At 41.6% G+C, this 18,515-nt stretch overlaps 1 protein-coding gene across 7 annotated transcripts in view; it reads right to left on the bottom strand.

Annotated features, from left to right (window-relative positions):
- Positions 1 to 18,515, bottom strand: part of LRFN2 (leucine rich repeat and fibronectin type III domain containing 2) — a 223,089-nt gene that overhangs the window by 36,790 nt on the left and 167,784 nt on the right. For 6 of the 7 annotated variants that reach the window (XM_074579690.1, XM_074579689.1, XM_074579688.1 and 3 more), the window contains one exon: positions 2,715 to 4,107. In XM_074579690.1, coding sequence (XP_074435791.1) covers positions 2,715 to 4,087 — 1,373 coding nt within the window. In that variant the 5' untranslated portion in view covers positions 4,088 to 4,107. Of the gene's footprint in view, positions 1 to 1,742; positions 1,838 to 2,714; positions 4,108 to 18,515 lie in introns of those variants that run through there. The other variant, XM_074579694.1, reaches the window with a different exon arrangement.

Genomic DNA, 18,515 nt, shown 5'->3' with positions numbered 1-18,515 from the left:
ACAGTGTGCCTCAGACCTGGCATACTGACATATCTTAACGTATATTAAGTGCCCATCATTTTAGCAGCTAAGCAGTATCACATCCCATTTAGCACATACACAGCATTTTATAGAGCAGAGCGCTGTAGAAATCCTTTTCCCTTAGGTTTTTCTACACACTCATTGCAGTGACATGCATCTGACCAATTAAAGCAAAACAGCTTTAGTTAATTAACTCTAAGGGACTGAGTGGTTCCCTGGCTGAAAGTCATGAGAGCTGGTTTTGATATTATGAGTGCCACTGATTAACTCTCAGACGATGGACAATTCACTTCATCTTTCTGCGCTTCATTTTTCCCCGGTGCAAAATGTAGAGAAATAAAATTTGTTTTCTTCGTTGAAGTGCTTTTGAGAGCTGTGAATGAAAAGAGCTATGCATCATCAATGAATACTCAAAAAGGCCCGATGGGAGATTTATAGAAATAGCACTGTCCTCACTGTGCTTCTGGAAAACTGAGCCACAAGCAAGTAAAGCAACAAAGGGCCAAAACCTCACTGAGAGGCAGCATGGGGACAGGATAAGAATTTAGGGTTCCTGACACCTCGACAGCCACTTGTTCCTCTGGACCAGGCTGGCAAGACAGCATCTTTCTCTCATCTTTCCCCACGGCACCTGATTCTCACCCCTCCAGCTACCAGATTGCATGTCTTCACTTCTGCATTGTTTCGTTTTATTTACCCCAACTATCCTCCTCCTCAGCAAATCAATACATCCGATCACTTCCAGCACCTAACGACCTCCACTAATGTCTCTTTCTGGTTGCAAAGATTTTCCTGTTCACTGGGCGAAATTCTCTATACAGTGTCAATATGGCTATACAGAGGATTTTTTCAGACTTCCACTGGGCTCAAGATCTTAAACACTGTTGAGTTTTTGCCAAAAGCTTTGCCTCAGGAAAAACTGACACCAGCATATTTTCTTTCATTCTATTCCTATTATTCTATCATGGTTTTGTCTTATCCTTTCATTCTACTTAACTCCACATAGTTGCAAGTCCCAAAGCTAACACACCAGTTCCACAGTACGTTAGGCAGAGCAAGACAAATAACTTGTACCTGCTAACTGATTTGATTATTTCAACATCTTTTTATAATTGAGGAATGCAGGTGAACAGAACTGAATTTCCTCAGGTTTTTTTCAGTATTTGAATACATATAATTTAAAAAAAAATATTCTTTGGACTTGCTGGTCAGTATTCCTACTTTTGGCAAAGAGTGACTAAGTTTGGAATAGCTAAATAAATAATTTTATTATTTCTGCTCTACAACTGTTTGAGATAAAAGTAGTTCTGACACAAAATTTTGTCCACGTCAAATAGAGTTCTGAAAACAACTTTAAAATTAGATTTCATTGTAGGAGAAGGGTGAGTGAAAAACGTCACACGAGCATTTACTACCTCTTATTTCGAGTGTCTTGTGTTAAAGAAAATTACACAATGGTAAAGAAGAAAATAGCAAGGTCTGGTCTAGAGGCTGAATACCATGGCTTGACTGGTGCTTCAGCTCTCACTGCAGGACAGAGTAGTCTGCAGGCCAGCAGATAATAACCTCAAGCCTACTGAGAAAATCAATGTCTTTGACTATGTTTCCGCCAGAGTTAGTTCTCAAATTGGAGTCAAAACCCAAATCCCATCATTCCTCTGCCAGACCCAGTTTTTCTCCACTGGCTTCAGGATGCTTGTAAAGCTGTAGGATTTTATGTGTTTTGTTCTACTGTGCCCTTAGATTCTGACTTCTGCTGGTAGCTCACATACATCCAAAGACAGAGTTCAGCTCAATGCATCTGATACTGCTGCCTCTGCAATAAAAAGGCAGGAAAGGGTGGTTTCTAGGGATTCACCATTAGCATGAACATACTACGTCAATCATTCTTCCAAGACAGAAGCAAGAAGCAGTAACACTGTTTTCCTGTACTCTTAAGCAGTTTCCTACCCATTTTTAATCCCTAACATTTATTGCTGCTTTCTTTTTCACAGTTAGGTTCACTGCAAGAACGACTCTTGCTTTACATCATTAAAAGTCAGAGGTGTTGTAGAACTGGAGGAGCATAATGAACATTCAGGGCTTGCTTTTGAAATTATCTCTATCTCTTCTTGCATTTAGTATGCTGTAAAACATTAAATACTCCAAAGTTGTCAGCCATTACAGTTGTGTAAAACAGATATTAGTGAAGTAAGAAATGAGCTTTTTCATATAGGTGAAAAATCTCTTGCTAACAACCCTGAATCTTGAATCGCAGAATAATTAGAGCCTGCGTTACGGGTAGACAGCACAAACTTCCTCCCACGTCGCTTCCTCTCTCAGTAGTATGTTTCAATCCCACCTACAGGAGGTGGAAAGCAAAACTTCTGACTTCTAGTCTGTCAAGTTTTTCTTTCTTTGTTAAGCCTAGTAAGGAGGATACCAACTGCAGTACTATTTTTTTCCTAAATTGGAAATTTTACTGAAAGCACCTCTTGTTAGAGAAGGAATACTATAGAGATTTGTAATGCATGACTTAGAAAAGTGGTGAACAGACCAACAGATAAACTGACAAACACAATGCTAATGCTACAGGTGGCAGTGGCAGCACTACCTCGGTTCAAAGTCAAATCCGTGACCTAAGAGTACAAGAATTCATATCCTGCTTTCCTCCCCCTACCACCATCAGAAGACAAAACAGCACGCGCATTTACCTGTAGATCAGGACTTCATCATCCGAGCAATTATACTGCAGTTGATACATTTTCACCCGAGGGGCTGACTTGCTCACCGTCCACTTGACCAAAGCTGAGGTAGTGGTCACATCTGATACCAGGACAGCCCTTTCTGGTGGGCCTTTTGTTTCTCCGCGATTAGACTTGCTGGAGCTGGTGATGTCCGAGAGCCTGGATTTCGGTGGGGCTGCTCGGCCTGTGCCATTGCTGAGATGGGGGAGCTGAACAATTGAGAGCTCGATCGTTGCGGTGGACTCTCCAGCAGCATTGGCTGCGATGCATGTGAAAGTCCCATAATCCTTGGAGGTGGTGATGAGGATATCTAAGGTGCCATTGTCATAGACAGCTGTCCTTGAAGAGTTCCCGATGAGACGGTCATCGGGGGCCACCCAATGAATAATGGGAATGGGATCCCCAATGGCTTTACATTTCAGTGTAGCGGTTTGCCCTTCTAAAACCAGCAACTTGTGGGTATGTTGTGTAATAAGAGGAGGCTCACAAACAAATTCTTCCTCCCGTACATACCAGAAGTACCTTCCCTTTAGACCTGGAGGAGAAGCACAAGTTTCCATATCGTCATCTCTGTCAAGTCGCCTTAGCCACAGTAGCTCGCAGTTGCAATGTAGTGGGTTGCCCCCAAAGCTGAGAGACAAAGGTGGAGAAAATGGGGTAACGGCTAATGGAATTACTTGAGATCTGGCAAATATAGGGTCAGGGGGGAGCTTCTGAAGTCTGTTGGATGTTAGATCCAATCTGGCCAATTTCTGAAGATCTGCAAACGTCCCCTCTGTAATATAATCTATCAGGTTATGATCCAAACTGAGCTGGTGCAAGTTTATCATCTTCCTTATAGATTCCCAGGGGATGCTTCGGAGGTTATTGTAGGAGAGGTCTAAGTCTTCCAATGTCAGCAAAAAATCCTCAAAGGCTTCATCAGAGATGCTGCTTAGCTGGTTGTTGTTTAAAATCAAATGCTGAAGGTTAATTAAGCCTCTCAAAATATCCTCTCCAATGTCAGGCAGCCTGTTGCTGTCCAGATGTAAAGACCGAAGGCTCTCCAAGTCAGTGAAAGAGTAGGGCTGTATGTAACTGATGGTGTTTCTGGACAAAGTAAGGTCAACAAGTCCAGACATATTGGCAAAATCCTGTCGTGTGATGTTAATAATAAAGTTGCCCCCAAGTCGGAGTTCAACAGTCCTTCGATCTATGTCTAGTGGTACAAATAGGAGACCCTTGGAGGGACACAAAGTCCCCAGAGACTCAGACAGGTTTTGACAGACACAGTATTTGGGACAAGCGTTGACCATGACAGCCATTCCAAACACCAGGATGCTGCAGAGCAATTTTTCCATGGTAAATCACGCAACAGTACCTACAAGAAATAAAAAGAGTTACAAGGAACATCAGCAGCTGTATATGTATAGCTACCTTTCCTCTTATGTTTTACCTAATTTCTACCTCCAGATAGACATAGCGCCTGCAGTGCTTCCTCTCAGGAGTCACACCTAAAGCAATCAGCACTCTGTGATGGGAAGGTTAAGCGTTACAACGACGTATTTCTCCACATAATGCTTTTCTTTAAAAAAAAAAAATCCTGAATAGGATAGGAATTGTTAGTGCTTATACCTGGTAATAGGGTCTTGTGACTACCTATTTTCTAGTTACAGTTTTATAATTTTTATTGGGTAGCTAGTAGAGGATAAATCCTGCCGTCACATGCATGGCTTACTTAAAACCCTGAAAGATTTCATTTGGAATAGTGCCTGCTTCTTTGAGGGTAGACGCTGTCTTATAGTAATTACATACTGCTGCATAATAATGCGGAATTAGTCTTAGGGTTGAAAGAGCTGATTTTACAGATAAAAATAACTGCGTATTTACTCCTCAGTAATGTGGTTAGTAATGACCATGTAATTATGTGGCCAGTCCTGGGGTGAGACAGTTCACTTGCCCACCCATAACAAAATTCATGATAGGCAGGACAGGAAGCAGATATCGCTTGCATAGTCATCACCTGGATTCACCCTGCAGTCAGCCATAGGAAGGATGACATTTTCTAGCTCTGAAGAGAAGAGATGCAGGGGAAACCTGTGCTACCTTAGGCTCCTGGGAAGCTTTCTGATGCCCTCATGCTCTCACACGGCGGTCCTTTCTGTTGTAGCGACAGCAGGGTTCTCACCTGTGTCCAAGGCTCTCTCTTGCGTCCTGCCCATTTGTCTTTGCACCGTTATTTCTCTTTTTTTTCACAGCTCTTGCATGCTTTTCCAGCTTGAGCTGTAAGGTATGTGTCTTTGAAGAGTAAACTAAATGTATATATAGGCTGACTCAGAGGGCCAATTGTGGCCGTGAGAAGTTGCAGCCCTGCCTCAGGTTTGGGAATATCTTCTTACATAGGTTTGCTGACCTTCTTCCCACATGTGCAGGAGGTAGGTAAACTTGTTTTCTTTCTGTCTCTCCTTTGCCCAGACCCTGTTGTCAAGGAGGGCTGAGGAATGGGCACATCATTAATTTGTAACCATCGCTCTCCCACTGCGGAAAGGGGCAGGTTCACAAAGAGCTATATTTTTGTACAGGATCTCCCAGGCTTTTTTGCCAAGATACTGTGTTCTAGTCTCCAAGGCCCTCACTTGTGGCAGTAGCTACAGGCACAATTCAGGCTATAATTGCCAACATGGCTGTTTTGCCTCAATTTAACCTACATTACCCCACCATGAAACTCAGCATCACCATCCTTGGTACTTAGTATATGCCGTATTTCTTCTCAATCACACAGGCGCTCGTACACTTAGCAGTTTTTGGCACTCATGGTTCAAGAGCAGTCATGGCACAATAAAAGATGAGACACCCTCACGCTTCATCAATTGACCCTCCAGTGCCCAAGCAGTGGATGGCCGACAGTCGACTGTGCTTAAGCTTGTTCTCTTACTGCCGTACGCCTGACGGGATAATACGCAGTGTCTCATAATGATTCCAATAATTATTACTACTAATCCACTCAAACTTTAGCAAACATATGATGCAAGAAACCCATTTCACAAAAAAGTCACATTGCAATTATTTACACATCGTCACACAGCTGAAATGACAGTTACGCAGATGTCTTATAATAATTAAAAGAAATTATAAAGGTTAATTATTAATCCCCCAGCAGCACACACCAAACACAAAACAAAATCAATCCCTTCAGTAATTATTTTTTTAACTCTTTAAACAGGTCTTGCTCCACCTCCCTGTGAAAAGAATGAAAACTAGGGCCCTATGTTTCAGGCTCTGCCCAGAGGTGGATGATTCCTCTCCTTGGTAAGGTGGTTTGGTTTCTCCTTTATAGAATACGTAAGATGACTCAGAAAGAAGGAGCTGTAGAAATGCAAGACATTATGAATGCTGCACTATGTATAGTGCGTTCTTTATGGCAAGGTTTTCTGCATGGTCTGATGTTAGTAATTATATACCATTATCACTATTTCATAGGAGAGGAAAGGACTGAAGCATCTGTGTTTGCTGAACTCTGCAAACAAGATGAAAGCGAGATACTTTTAGAAAGGATGGCTTGAGAAGAGTAATCTTACCTTCAATAGTAAATAAAAGGCTACTGAATAAAATGTTTGGAGATTAGCAAGTATGTGATTGATGCAAATCTGTGGCATACTTAGCAAAGAACTATAAATATCCCTTACATTATTATCAATTGGTAGTTTACTAACAGGCAATTGGCTTTTTGAATCTTAATTATAATAGCGTTCTGCAGCTTTAATTTAGTGTATTACCCTAGCAGCTGAAATCATAAACAAAAAGCAGTTTAAAAGGGTGAGAAATAGATACAGTTAATTAGTAATAAGCCCTTTCATAGCTTCTCCCTCATCTACATTCCCACCCTCTGAATATCTATTCAAAAATGTGAATGCACACTTACGAGAGCAGTGTCTCCTTTAAGTGTCCCAATTCTCTAACCGCATTTTTTCCGGATGCCGTTAAATATCACAGTGCTTTGGGGAGACGGTTGACTCTAAGCATCAGTGTGAAAAGTGTTTGCAAGAAAAAAATGGGAGGAGGGACAGAAGTTAATTACAGAAAATAAGGACTGCAACACTGAGAAGAGGCTGTGAAGCAGGAGATCTAAATGGCAAAGTAAACCCTCATGGGGAAACCATCTGTGGATGGCTTGAAAGCGCATCATCTGCCTGTGTGTGATTGCACGTGTGCATGAAAAAGACACAGCAAGTGCAATATGTGCTTTTACCAGCAGGAGGACAAATCAGTAACAACCATACTAGCATGAAAATATCATGGCTGCTGTCATTCCAGCTATTGAACGTATTTGAAAGTATTAATGTAAATATTGGTTGCCTGTAGAGGAAACTTCTAGCCTTTGTGATGGGTATTTCAAGCTTCTGAGCCTTGGGTTTCTCTACAAAGTACTCCTGAAGTGACCAGTTCATGATGCAGCAAATATGTTCCAAACCAAAGGGCGACCTACAGGACATTGGAAGGAACAGAGGTGGGTAGGGCTCCTTAAGAAGAACATCTGGGGTTTTAATAGGGCAGCTGGATTTCCTTTTTCTCTCCAGACAGACAAAACACCTGGGCCACAAATAAGGTAAGAATTCATGAGTCTGCACAATTATAATAGTATCTTCTAAAATCTAGACTCTCCCACAAAGTCATGGTAATTGCTAGTTGCCAAGGGGATGGATGTATAATAAAAAATGTTTTGATTTTGGTTCTGATAACTTTCATATAAGACAGAAAATAAAGCGTCGAGTTTAGGGTCTGTTTTTGCTGACCAGTTTGCTGACCTTGTTCCAAAATCTCTTGTGACCTGCAACATCAAACATTTCATGGGCTACTACTGGTAGCCTTGTGATAAGCTCACCATTCTGATTTACATTTTAAAGGTGTCTATCAGCCAGATAAAGTAGATTTCTCACAGCAAGTCAGTAAATCTGGCAGAGTTCCTGTCTCAGCCCAAGATGAAAAATAGCCCCTTTAGTCCTCTTATAACATGGATTGGTATGAATTAATATGTGCAAGAGTCATAAACCTTGGTGTTTTGTATTCAAATTTTCCTCATAAAGATACAACTTCTGAGATTTGGCATCTCATTTCAGGAATGTCTCTGAGGCATTTTTTAATTCTACATTCATTGAGCTTTGCATATAAATTCTAATAACCTTTGCAAACCACAGCATCAAGTACAAGGTAACTGTCAGACGAATGAGCTACAGCTGCAGCATACGGGCTGGGGGAAAAAAAAAAAAGACAAAAAAAAAAAAAGGAGAGGCAGTAGTGGCTCTGATTCTACTGTCTCCAAGTGCTCTGGGACCCAGCTTCCAGGGACTATATAGGTGAGTTAATATACTTTTCTTCAGCTTTGTAGGTGCTGTGAAGGAACTGGATTTTCTTTTCTGGGAGCTGCCCTTTTCCTTTTTTCTTAACCTTCTCTTATCTCTGTTTTCAGTGGACCTCTGTGACTAGGAAATCTAGCCCCCAGCTACAAAGCTTGAAGGACTGCAGGGACGGGTGTCGTGCATATTCTCTGAAGCAGTTTAATTTACAATATGCAAAAGGGGATGGGACCCTGTCAGGACAAAAATTACCCCTTAATGCCTTGCATTGCCAAAATCTGTGTGGAAAAGGTAGGTCTCATGTACTCCCTGGCCCCTGCAGGTAGTTTATGCCTAACTCACCAAGGGATGACTATGGCAGTGAGGAATGTGAATGTCTGCATCTGAATCTGTCCTCAGTACTGTGGGTGGGATGTTAAGTCACTGCTAGCTTTGTGAGACCGTTCAGGTGTTTAAAGTCAGTTACGTACCTATGTGCTTACAGGTTCAAACTCAGGAAAACTACCACTACTTTTGTTTAGCTTTTGTCTTTTGCGTCTGCCTAGGTTGCTGCACTCCTTAGGGGCAAAGCGTGGTATCACCTGGAGTACTGTGTCCAGCTTTGGAGTCCACAACATAAGAAGAACATGGTCCTGTTGGAGCAAGTCCAGAGGAGGGCCACAAAGATGATCAGAGGGCTGGAGCACCTCTCCTACAAAGACAGGCTGAGGGAGTTGGGGTTGTTCAGCCTGGAGAAGAGAAGGCTCCGGGGAGACCTTATAGCAGCCTTCCAGTACCTAAAGGGGGCCTATGGAAAGATGGGGAGGGACTTTTTATGAGGGACTGTAGGGATAGGATTGGGGGTAACAGTTTTAAACTGAAAGAGGGCAGATTTAGATGAGATATTAGGAAGAAATTCTTTACTGTGAGGGTGGTGAGGCACTGGAACAGGTTGCCCAGAGAAGTTGTGGCTGCCCCATCCCTGGAGGTGTCCAAGGCCAGGCTCGATGGGGCTTTGAGCAGCCTGGTCTAGTGGGAGGTGTCCCTGCCCAGGGCAGGGGGGTTGGAACTAAATGATCTTTAAGGTCCCTTCCAACCCTAATCATTCGATGACTCATCAGGTGTGCATATATACAGTGCAACCTAGATTTTGGCAGGGCCTTTTTAGGAGCCAGTTTTATTGAAAAGAATTAATAGCTTGCTTGCTTTCTCCAGCCACCTTACAATTTATAAAATCACCGAGGGGGAACATTTACAAGCATGCACTTCTTCAGGTATTTGTGACTGTCTCTACTAAGCTCCACCCATATTAATTTCACTGATACTGCTTCCACAGTAACAGAAGAAAAGGAGCTCTGGGTGAATTGTAACAAATTTATTGCCCTTTGTAACACTTGAATATTCTTGAATGTTGCAGCTGTAGCAAGGTTGCAACCAAAAATATTTTACTGCTGCAGTACCGTCATGAGGTTAATTTATGCAGTTTGCTTCGTTTGAGTGCTGTTCCCTTGTATTCACCTTTCCAAGCAGTTCAGGGTCCGTCCTACCTGCTCGGTGCTCCCCAGCCCTGGAAGCAGTCCTGGTTTGGTAGTATTCAGGAAGAACTATGCTAAAGAGGTGCATGCCTCCAAATGAAATTAACTGATACAATGATCTTAAATGTAAGAACATTTCTGTTATGGTTGCGGTCTTTAAAGAACTGCTTGTGACTGGATCCAGAACAGAGGTAAGGGTAATCCATAAAAGGCAATTTTTAAGAAGGCTCACTCTGTGAAGGCTGATTTAATGCATCCAACAGATCACCAAGGAAATAACCCAGTATTTTCCGAGGCAGCGCTGTATCACACAGGAAGATACCGGTCTTTTTCAGTCTTTCATTGGCAAAACTTGTGTCTATTTGTGTGCATTTTTTGGGATGCACGGGAGCCTCACAGCTTTAATGCAGATAAATATTTTCATCCTTTCATGTCTCCTAGTTTACTAAGGCTTCTCATTTCTTCCCTTTGAAGTGGTACTTTCCATACACCCTAAAAGAAAAAAATCCGTATGTGTTCCAGCAGTCAGCCCCTGCAATTAGTCACCTCTTCACATTTCAGGCTACTTAGGCCAAAAAAAAAAGAACCTTGGACACTTCTATAAAGGTTTAACATCTGTAATACTTGATAAACAATAGTAACCCCAAATCTTATCAGACAAATTTCAGAGTCGGTCAAAAATATCAACACCTTTTTTCTGTTTGACATAGTTAAACAACTAGCAAGTGCTGCTCAGGTGAGCTCGTGAAATACATGGTACAAATTCCCTTCCTAGAGTCACTTTCGTGCAGTATGTAGACATCACCTGGAAAGGGTATTTTGAGCACTAATGGAAGAATGTATGTGCTCACATAAGTGTGTACATGAGGATTTTCATTTTTCACAGTGTTTTTGATCCAGGAGAAACATATGTTTGTAGCTTCTCTGCCAAAGATATGGACCCCTGAGTTCTGGAGACTATGCGTGTCTAGCAGCCTTGGTGACCCTAGAGCACTTGCATCCTGGGATGTGCTTACATCCTAGGTTCCTAGGAAATGCAGCAAGATACCTTAAGTCAGGAGGGAGGAAACCTTGTTAGATCCCACTTCACACTTTGCTGAAATGATGACATCATTATAAGCCATTTGGTTTTAAGAAATGTGCAAAATTAGTCAAGCTTTTGAGATTCATTTTGTGCAAAAATAAAACTCAGTGAACACATTCTGTATACTTCTGTGCATCTGCCTGTCTGGCACTTCCCTACAATACATTTGGGACATTTTCATCACTTCAGATAAAATATGAAGTGCAGAAGCCTCAGAAATATTTACTACTCACACATTTCAAGAATATAGAGTAACTTTTCATGAAAGAAGAGGAGAGTGACTTCATTAGCTTTATTAGACTTCTGCAAAGGAAATAATGCGTTATGAGTCCACCTTTTGTTGGGCATCAAAGAATCCACATGGAAAAGAGACATTATTAATATCCTGGCTGCTGAAAAGGCTTTAACCCGAGTTCAGCTTTTTTAGTCAAGAGGCAGTCCACTCTGCTCTTAAGGTGGTCTGAGCTGTACAGGTTCTCTAGTGTCTAATAAGCAGTAGGCTCACTCTGCGGTCCCAATATAATTCACGAGTAGGTCCATCAGGGACACACATCCTTTGGAAATGAGGCTTTCTACAAGTTTCCACAGAAAAGTGCATGACAGACAGCTCAGGGATGTAAATGCTGAAGAGTATGCAGACCTGGAAAACTTCCAGTTCACTTCAATGGGCCTTAAGGTCCATGTTCCTGCAATGTTTTTTAAAGAACTGGCACTAGATAGTAACACCATTCTGTGAAGATAGCTACACTGCTGTTGTAATGGGGGCTGCTGTTTCTGCAAACACACTGTGCAAATATGAGTATTATTTAGCAATGTGGTTAATAAAATAAGAGAGTTTCCACCCAAAATGTACAGGGGCCACTACTTCATTGTAACTAATCTCTAGACCTTGTCTGATCTGGCATCATGCCACTTCGAACTTGGACTGAAAAGCCTTCATGCACACACACACAACAGAGTAAGAGAAACATGGGCTTAAAATTCCACTTAGCAATTAGCCTTTTGTGCTCTGGAATGATGTTTACCTTCAGTGCCAAGGTCAGTTTCATTTGTATCTGTCCTGAAGCTTATGGTTCAATTTTTAATTCCTGAATGCTGACGGTAGTAACTAAATTAATTCAGTCCTGTAGTGTGAATCCAATAGGCTTGTTTGATTTACTAATTCATTAAAAATAATGCTACTTTAGGCAAATACCTACACAAAACACGTCATTTCAAAATGAAAACATTGCACCTCAGAAACACTAGAAACAAATATTTTGAATGCTTCATTTAATACCTTTCCTAAAGTGGTCTTATGAAACCTGAACAATCTCACAAATAGGTTTTGTCAACATGGACTGATACGTATCAGTGGGTAAAACTTCTGGCCAAATAGAAAAAATTATCTAGCTCTAGCCAGAACTTGTGAGTGGCACATTATAACCTTAATAATCTTAGCCAGATTTTGTTCACAAGTGTGATTTCACCTGTAGAAATAGCTGCACTTTCATTATTCTACCTTCACTGACTAGAAATCACAAACTTGAACTGCCTGATTTGCTGGGACAAAAAACTGCTTAGCTACGTGCATCTTTTTTTTTTTTTAATATGCACAAAATTTAAACATGCAGACAGTTATGTGTAAGCATACAAGAACAAACTGAAGAGAAAGAGGCCATTTAGAAAATCCAAGTGTAGACTTAGGTAACACCACGTGATACATGCATAAGCATCTGTATTTACTTCAGCTGCATGCAATGCTGCTTTTCTTCAGGGTCAAGACACTGACCCTGAATTGCCTGAGCCAACTGACGAGAAACTGCAGGTGGGGGGTAAAGAAGCCTTGAAGCAGCTGAGCAGCTACCTGGTGGCTCCTGCCCAGGGGAAGAATTAATCCATTCCCCAGGCAAGGGGATGTGTTGCACCAACAATAAGTCTATTTGACCTGTTTCTTAGAGCTTTCTGGTGCAGCCACATCTGTGGAAGATGGTGCTTTCCCAATGACAGGGACACGGGAAATGCAGAAGAACATTTTCAACAGCACTAATTAGAAATGGCTTGGGCTGGTTTGTTTTTTTTCCCCCAGACCGTTTGCAAGTCCGTTCATTTTTGTTTGTTCATTTAATGTCCCCCAACATTTATCTTTACCTCCTATTTTAATGCTGTTTGCCAGTCTCCATCGGATTTCATCTGCAAACTCATGAGTCAGCTAAGCTGAGACCCTTTGCTATTTTTAGCCATCCAGTTCATTTATTTATCTGTTTCTTTACAGCAATCCTGCATTTTGCTTTATCAGCACAATAGAGAACTTACCAGTTATTCCATCTCTTACTCATTTTGAACACATAGGGAAGCTGCACAGGTACTAAGGAGCAGCGCTCTCTGAGATATTGCCTATGGTGTGAAACATAAATGCCCATCAACAGACCCTATTGCTTTCTGCAAATACAATTGAAGGCCTGTTCTCATCATCTGAATCCAAATTCCCCTCGGCTCTGAGCCATAACAGCAACTCCTCAACTTTATCCCTAGCTTACCTTAATTCTTATAAAAGCCTTTATATAGTCTTATTTCCTTACACATCAAAGGAAAAGGGGGATAATTAAAATTGGGATTCTCTTCTTTATCTGGGCTTGTTATCTTTTTTTTTGTTGTTGTTGACCCCTCATTTAGCCCTAGAGACAAACTCTGTCCAATATCCCTAGGAAGTATTCCTTATTTGCAATACAGACTGCAGTTTTCCTTTCACGTATAACCTACACTCAAAGAGGCACTGGTAGGAAAAACAAGGCATACATACAAAAAGATCTTCTTCTGATGCTTCTCATAAATTTAATTGGGCACAGAAAGTCACATGCAAAGATTTGGAGATGCTATGAAACATGGGCAAGGCAAACTGAATCCACACTGAAAAAAAAATAATAAAAGAATAAAATTTTGCTGAATGCCCTAGATTAGGATTCCTAAGCATGTTAGCATGGACATTCAGTAGCAGAGGTCCCCTATTACAGGGAATACAACCCCAGTGGTTTGTCGTTGTGGTTGGCTTATGGTTTGGTAAGAAACCAACAGACGTCTGAGAAGGAAACATGATCCCTGCTGTGCTGTTGCATGACACAACAGAGTCTGCGCAGCCTCCGGGCTCTTTCTTCAGCCCAGTAAACTTTTTACTGTAATTTCTTGTTTTTCACATGTATCTTTTCTTTCTAGTCACTCTCAATTTCCAATTCCCATGCAGGAGAATAATTCACTGTTTCTCTGGAGGACTTAACACTTCCATTATTTCTGCTGTGTGAATATTGGTTTTTTAAAGTTGTAGACCATGTCACATCTGGTTATACAGTTATATATTTCCAAACTGCTGTGTCACTGTACAGAAAAGAAAAAGGAAACATGGACTTTTGGTAGTAATACCTGTTCTTTCGTATCAGGTTCTTAATGCACTTTATAGAAGAGACTACCACTACCACTACAACCTCTTTTTTACAGGTGAGTAAGAAAAGGCACAATCTGGCGCAAATATCTTGCCCAAGGTTACTCACCAAGTACCTCCTGGAAACCCCAGCTCTCTTGGCTCTTATACCTTCTTTTGCACATTGATGTTTCCACACATAAGACACGTCACTGTACAATACGTTAATGCAAATCTAGTGTCGTGGACAGTGTTTGCATAGTTATATTGAAAGGAGAGACTGTGAGCCTGCGTCTCTGGGGAAGAAATCTAGCCTTAATGCTAACTCCTGGGTTACTTTACCACTGTCTTGATAAATAGCCTTGGATAAGTTTCATTTAATTTTTCCTTGTTCCCTGAAAGACAAAGATAAATATACCTATTGACTTCTACAGATCAGTTGTTTGCAAGGGACCTGGAGACTGTGCGTGTGTGTAAAGACCGTTTATGGGGAATTCTGTTTTCATTGCACAGAAAGGGAGACTGCAGAAAAGAGACAGCTTTTACTGCACTTTCTCTAGCTCAGTCACTGGTTCATTATTATCCCAAGGCTGGCAGTCAACAGCAGTCAGAGGCGGTGGATGTCTGTCCACAGCTGGAGTGACTCTAGTCCCAGGTGCCCCGTCTGCTGCCCCGAGTACCTGCAGCACAGAAGCCCCTGAAAGAAGCTTTGCCCACTTTCCTGACATCTCAGATTCTTCTACTTCAATGACTTAACCATAGCTCAGAGTCTCAGCTTTCACCAGTAGGAAGTTCACGTATAGTGGAGTATGTTTCTAACTCTCCTGGCTACAGAGAACACTTGACTAGTGCAAATGAGTACACAGGGAAACATCGCCGTGAAAGCAAATGGAAGGGAAACAAAAAGCACCCCTAGGCTATTACTTTATAAATGACAATAGTACAAGGGTATCATCACATTTCAGTCATGCTGACGAGGCTGGAGGTTTTGAATGTGAAACCATACAAGGTACTGCTATTTTCCTGTCAAACACTGACTGGTCTGCAGAGACCTTGTCCCAGGAAAGACGGAAAGTCTGCCAGGTGAAGCTAGAGGAAGGTGAGTGGAAGGCAAGAGGAAGGTAGCTGCTTTTCTGCTACACTTGCTATGTTTATTTATAAGGAAACAAAAGCCTTCAATCCCCAGGGCTCTGCATATAGCACCTTTCACTTGCACTAAGTCAGCAAAACAGAACAAGTCTCTTAAAATTAAAATGAAGGGAAAACATACGATAAAATAAAACATATAAGCCCCAAATATTTCAAATATATATTCTGCTTCACTTCGCAGTTTCTGCTCACCAACTACTCACAGAATGACAGCTGTCATAAGAACGGCCAGCTGCTATACGCTGCATTTAAATTTATATTGCAAACAACAGGCTCCATTACCCAAGGATTTTCTCGTTGCATTCCTAATATTGTCTTTCGGTATGCGTTATTGTTCTTCATTTCCTTACATGCTCTTTGCTTTCTAGCGTGTGCCAACACATCCTGGTATTTGTTTCAAACATTTTGGTTTTTCTACTTAATCTGCCTTTGACTATATTTCCTTTTTTCATGCCTCTAAACACTCTCTGCTTCTCAAACACCATCTCTAAAGCTGCTGTCTCATACACTCTTTGCTGTTTTTTTTCTCCCTTTCTGCTGCCCCAACCCGCCCCCCCCTTCCTTCATCCCCTAATCATTTGATCACTGCAAGTCTTTGATGTGTGAGCCTTCCAGTTCAGGCCCAATTTAATTATGTTTTTCAGAAGACTGACCTCTGTGGTCCCAATTTGTTCAAGACATTTCCTTCATTGATCCAGGGCCAGATCCCTGTACTGCCTGCTCTAAACTAGATTCCTGATATTAGAAGCAGCCATGTATTAGCTCTCAAGGTCAGTTTGCATATATCAGCAGTTAATTGCACTGATTTATTTCCAGTGGATACAATACACTCTTCCCTGCCCTTAGGTCTTGATGCATTAACACAAAATCAAGAGGAAACAATTAGAGGTATTCTCATACTACAACTGACGCACTTGCTTCACTATTCATAAGCATCTTCAAAGAATAGCATGCGTTTTTCGGTAAATTGCAACACATCCCAAAGGTCTGTAGGACATTTAATTTCTGTTGGGCTATTACGAAAACAACATCCAACGCTATCGGACTTTCCCTTCTTAAATTCTCCTCTTGTCATTCACTATTTTGGAAATAAGCAGAAAGAGGTTTCAACCTTTGAGGTGGAAAGGCAAATGTGTGGTTTCACAAAAGAACAACAGTCCTGTAGGACATTTACAAAGTAAAATAATCTGTCTAGATGGTACCCAGCTCTGTTTATAAAATACCAGTCTGATACACATGAAAAACTCCCCTGTATAAGCACACAAACAGCTGCATTCTTTAGCAGAGCAATACAAGCTTCGTGTCTGCATCAGAAAAAGTTATTGAAAACTAAAATACAATTTTTTATCCCAGGAAGGGAATACTGCCATAATCCAGCTAAGAAAAGAGGAAAAAATGTCCACGGTGATTACTACTATTCATTGCTTCCATAGGGTCTGCAGTTAGTGGAGATCCAGAAGCATGCAGAGCTCAGTGACAACTGCACAGTAACGGCACTGTGCCACTGAGCTGTGCGTGTTCAGTGAGCACGAGGTGTGGCAAAGGTCTCTCTGAATTAGATTGAGCTAATTAAATACAGCTCTGTGCTTGACAGGATCTACAAATGCCGCAATCCACTTTGTCCAGTTCTACCCAAGGATGATGTCAAATCTAGGCAGACCAGCACGAGCACGCTATCCCTGCCTGCTGCCAAAAGCTAACAGCCTGAATAAGATCAGCACAACTGTTACGCTTGACCCTGACTGAAAAGTGTCAAGGAAACTGAGCCTCTGGATAAAACCAGAGCTGCTTCAGGACCACAGCGTCCATTCCCCAAAGCAGAAGGCTAAGACTGTGATGGCATATCTGCTACCGTGACATAAAAGGTGCTGGCCTCCTGGACTTTAAAATGAGAGGTGTTGAAATCCAAAGAGATCGTGACAGTCCCTCCTTCCTCACCGTGACCATCACAAGATGTTGCCTTTCATGTTATTGGAAGATTTTTTGCTTGGGTTGAGTTTTTAATTTTAAACACAGGAGAAAAGTACTCTCACCACCCTTATGCTATCTGTATACTTACGACAACATGGTGTGAGAAGTTATGGAAATTCTTCCCAGGAGATAGGTGTTCATATATAAAGGAGATTAAAACAGATAATCATAATTCAGAAATAAATAAAAAAATAACTCTTGGATTATCTATCCTACTATCTCACAGTTCCCACTGATTTTCCCACGTATGTTTAAATGACCCAAGAAGCACATCTCTTACCTCAACCAAGCAGCTCACAGCGTAACACCTTTCAGTCTCAGATATATTTTATAACATCCAGCCCAACCCGGCTCCCTGATGAAACTTATCTGCCCAACACACACCCAACTCATTCTCCTACTTCTGAGCTCACTCACAGCAAGGTCTTCAACCACACGTGTATCCTTGTAACGGCTACTCGAAATGGGAAGAGAGAGCGAAGTGTCCATCCTGCAGGGATCAGTTCCTGCTTGATACTTCCCCACTTGTTGCTTCATGGGGGAGGTTCTGTCTGTATGATTTCTGGAGATTGATCTGTCCCCTCCTTTTTCTGGACTGAGTTCTGCAGTCTCTATTCTCAAAATCTGTGGGAGGTTTGATGAAGTAAAATGGGAGCAAGGATTTCAAGACATGGACCTCTGAGCCACAGACTCCTTGAAAAAGGCACCAAAAAATGGCAAAAAAACCCTGTCCAAGTAATGTTAACATTACATTAACTGGGAGCTAAGTCACAAGGACATTTCAGTTCTCCCAGTACAGAGCAACTCAGTGGTGCCTGCTGACAATAATAACAGAGATGGTGAATACAGTACCTGTGGCAGGGCCTCCACAGGGTGTCACTGCCAGGACATCAGTGAGTATTTGACACATATTTGCCCAAAGAAACATCGTGCAGTTGGCTGTAGAGCCCTAAACGATCACAACAGTGAAACCTCCTCTGAAGGTTTCTCTTTACTTCATTCAGATAATCTCATTTACTTTCTCTCTTTTCAATAGCTTGCTTTTTCTTGAATCTCTGACATGCACTGGAGTATACTCATGCTCCGTTTTCTATTCATTGATAGTAAGGATGCACTGTGGGCGTGCTAGATGCCAAGGAGTCTCTATTTCCTTGGTAACAGCAAACAGTTACTAAACCGGAACAAATAAAAGTGAAATGTAATGCAGACATTGAGCTAAGCATTAGAATGCTTGATATCCTTTGCTGATAATTTAGTCTGTAACCTCTGTTTGGCTATCCCCCTCTATTCTTTATTTTCCCCAACAGCTTAAGAGGCAAATTA

Source organism: Larus michahellis, chromosome 3, assembly GCF_964199755.1.
Source record: "Larus michahellis chromosome 3, bLarMic1.1, whole genome shotgun sequence".
NCBI lineage: Eukaryota > Metazoa > Chordata > Aves > Charadriiformes > Laridae > Larus > Larus michahellis.
This window is presented reverse-complemented; position numbering and strand designations above follow the sequence as displayed.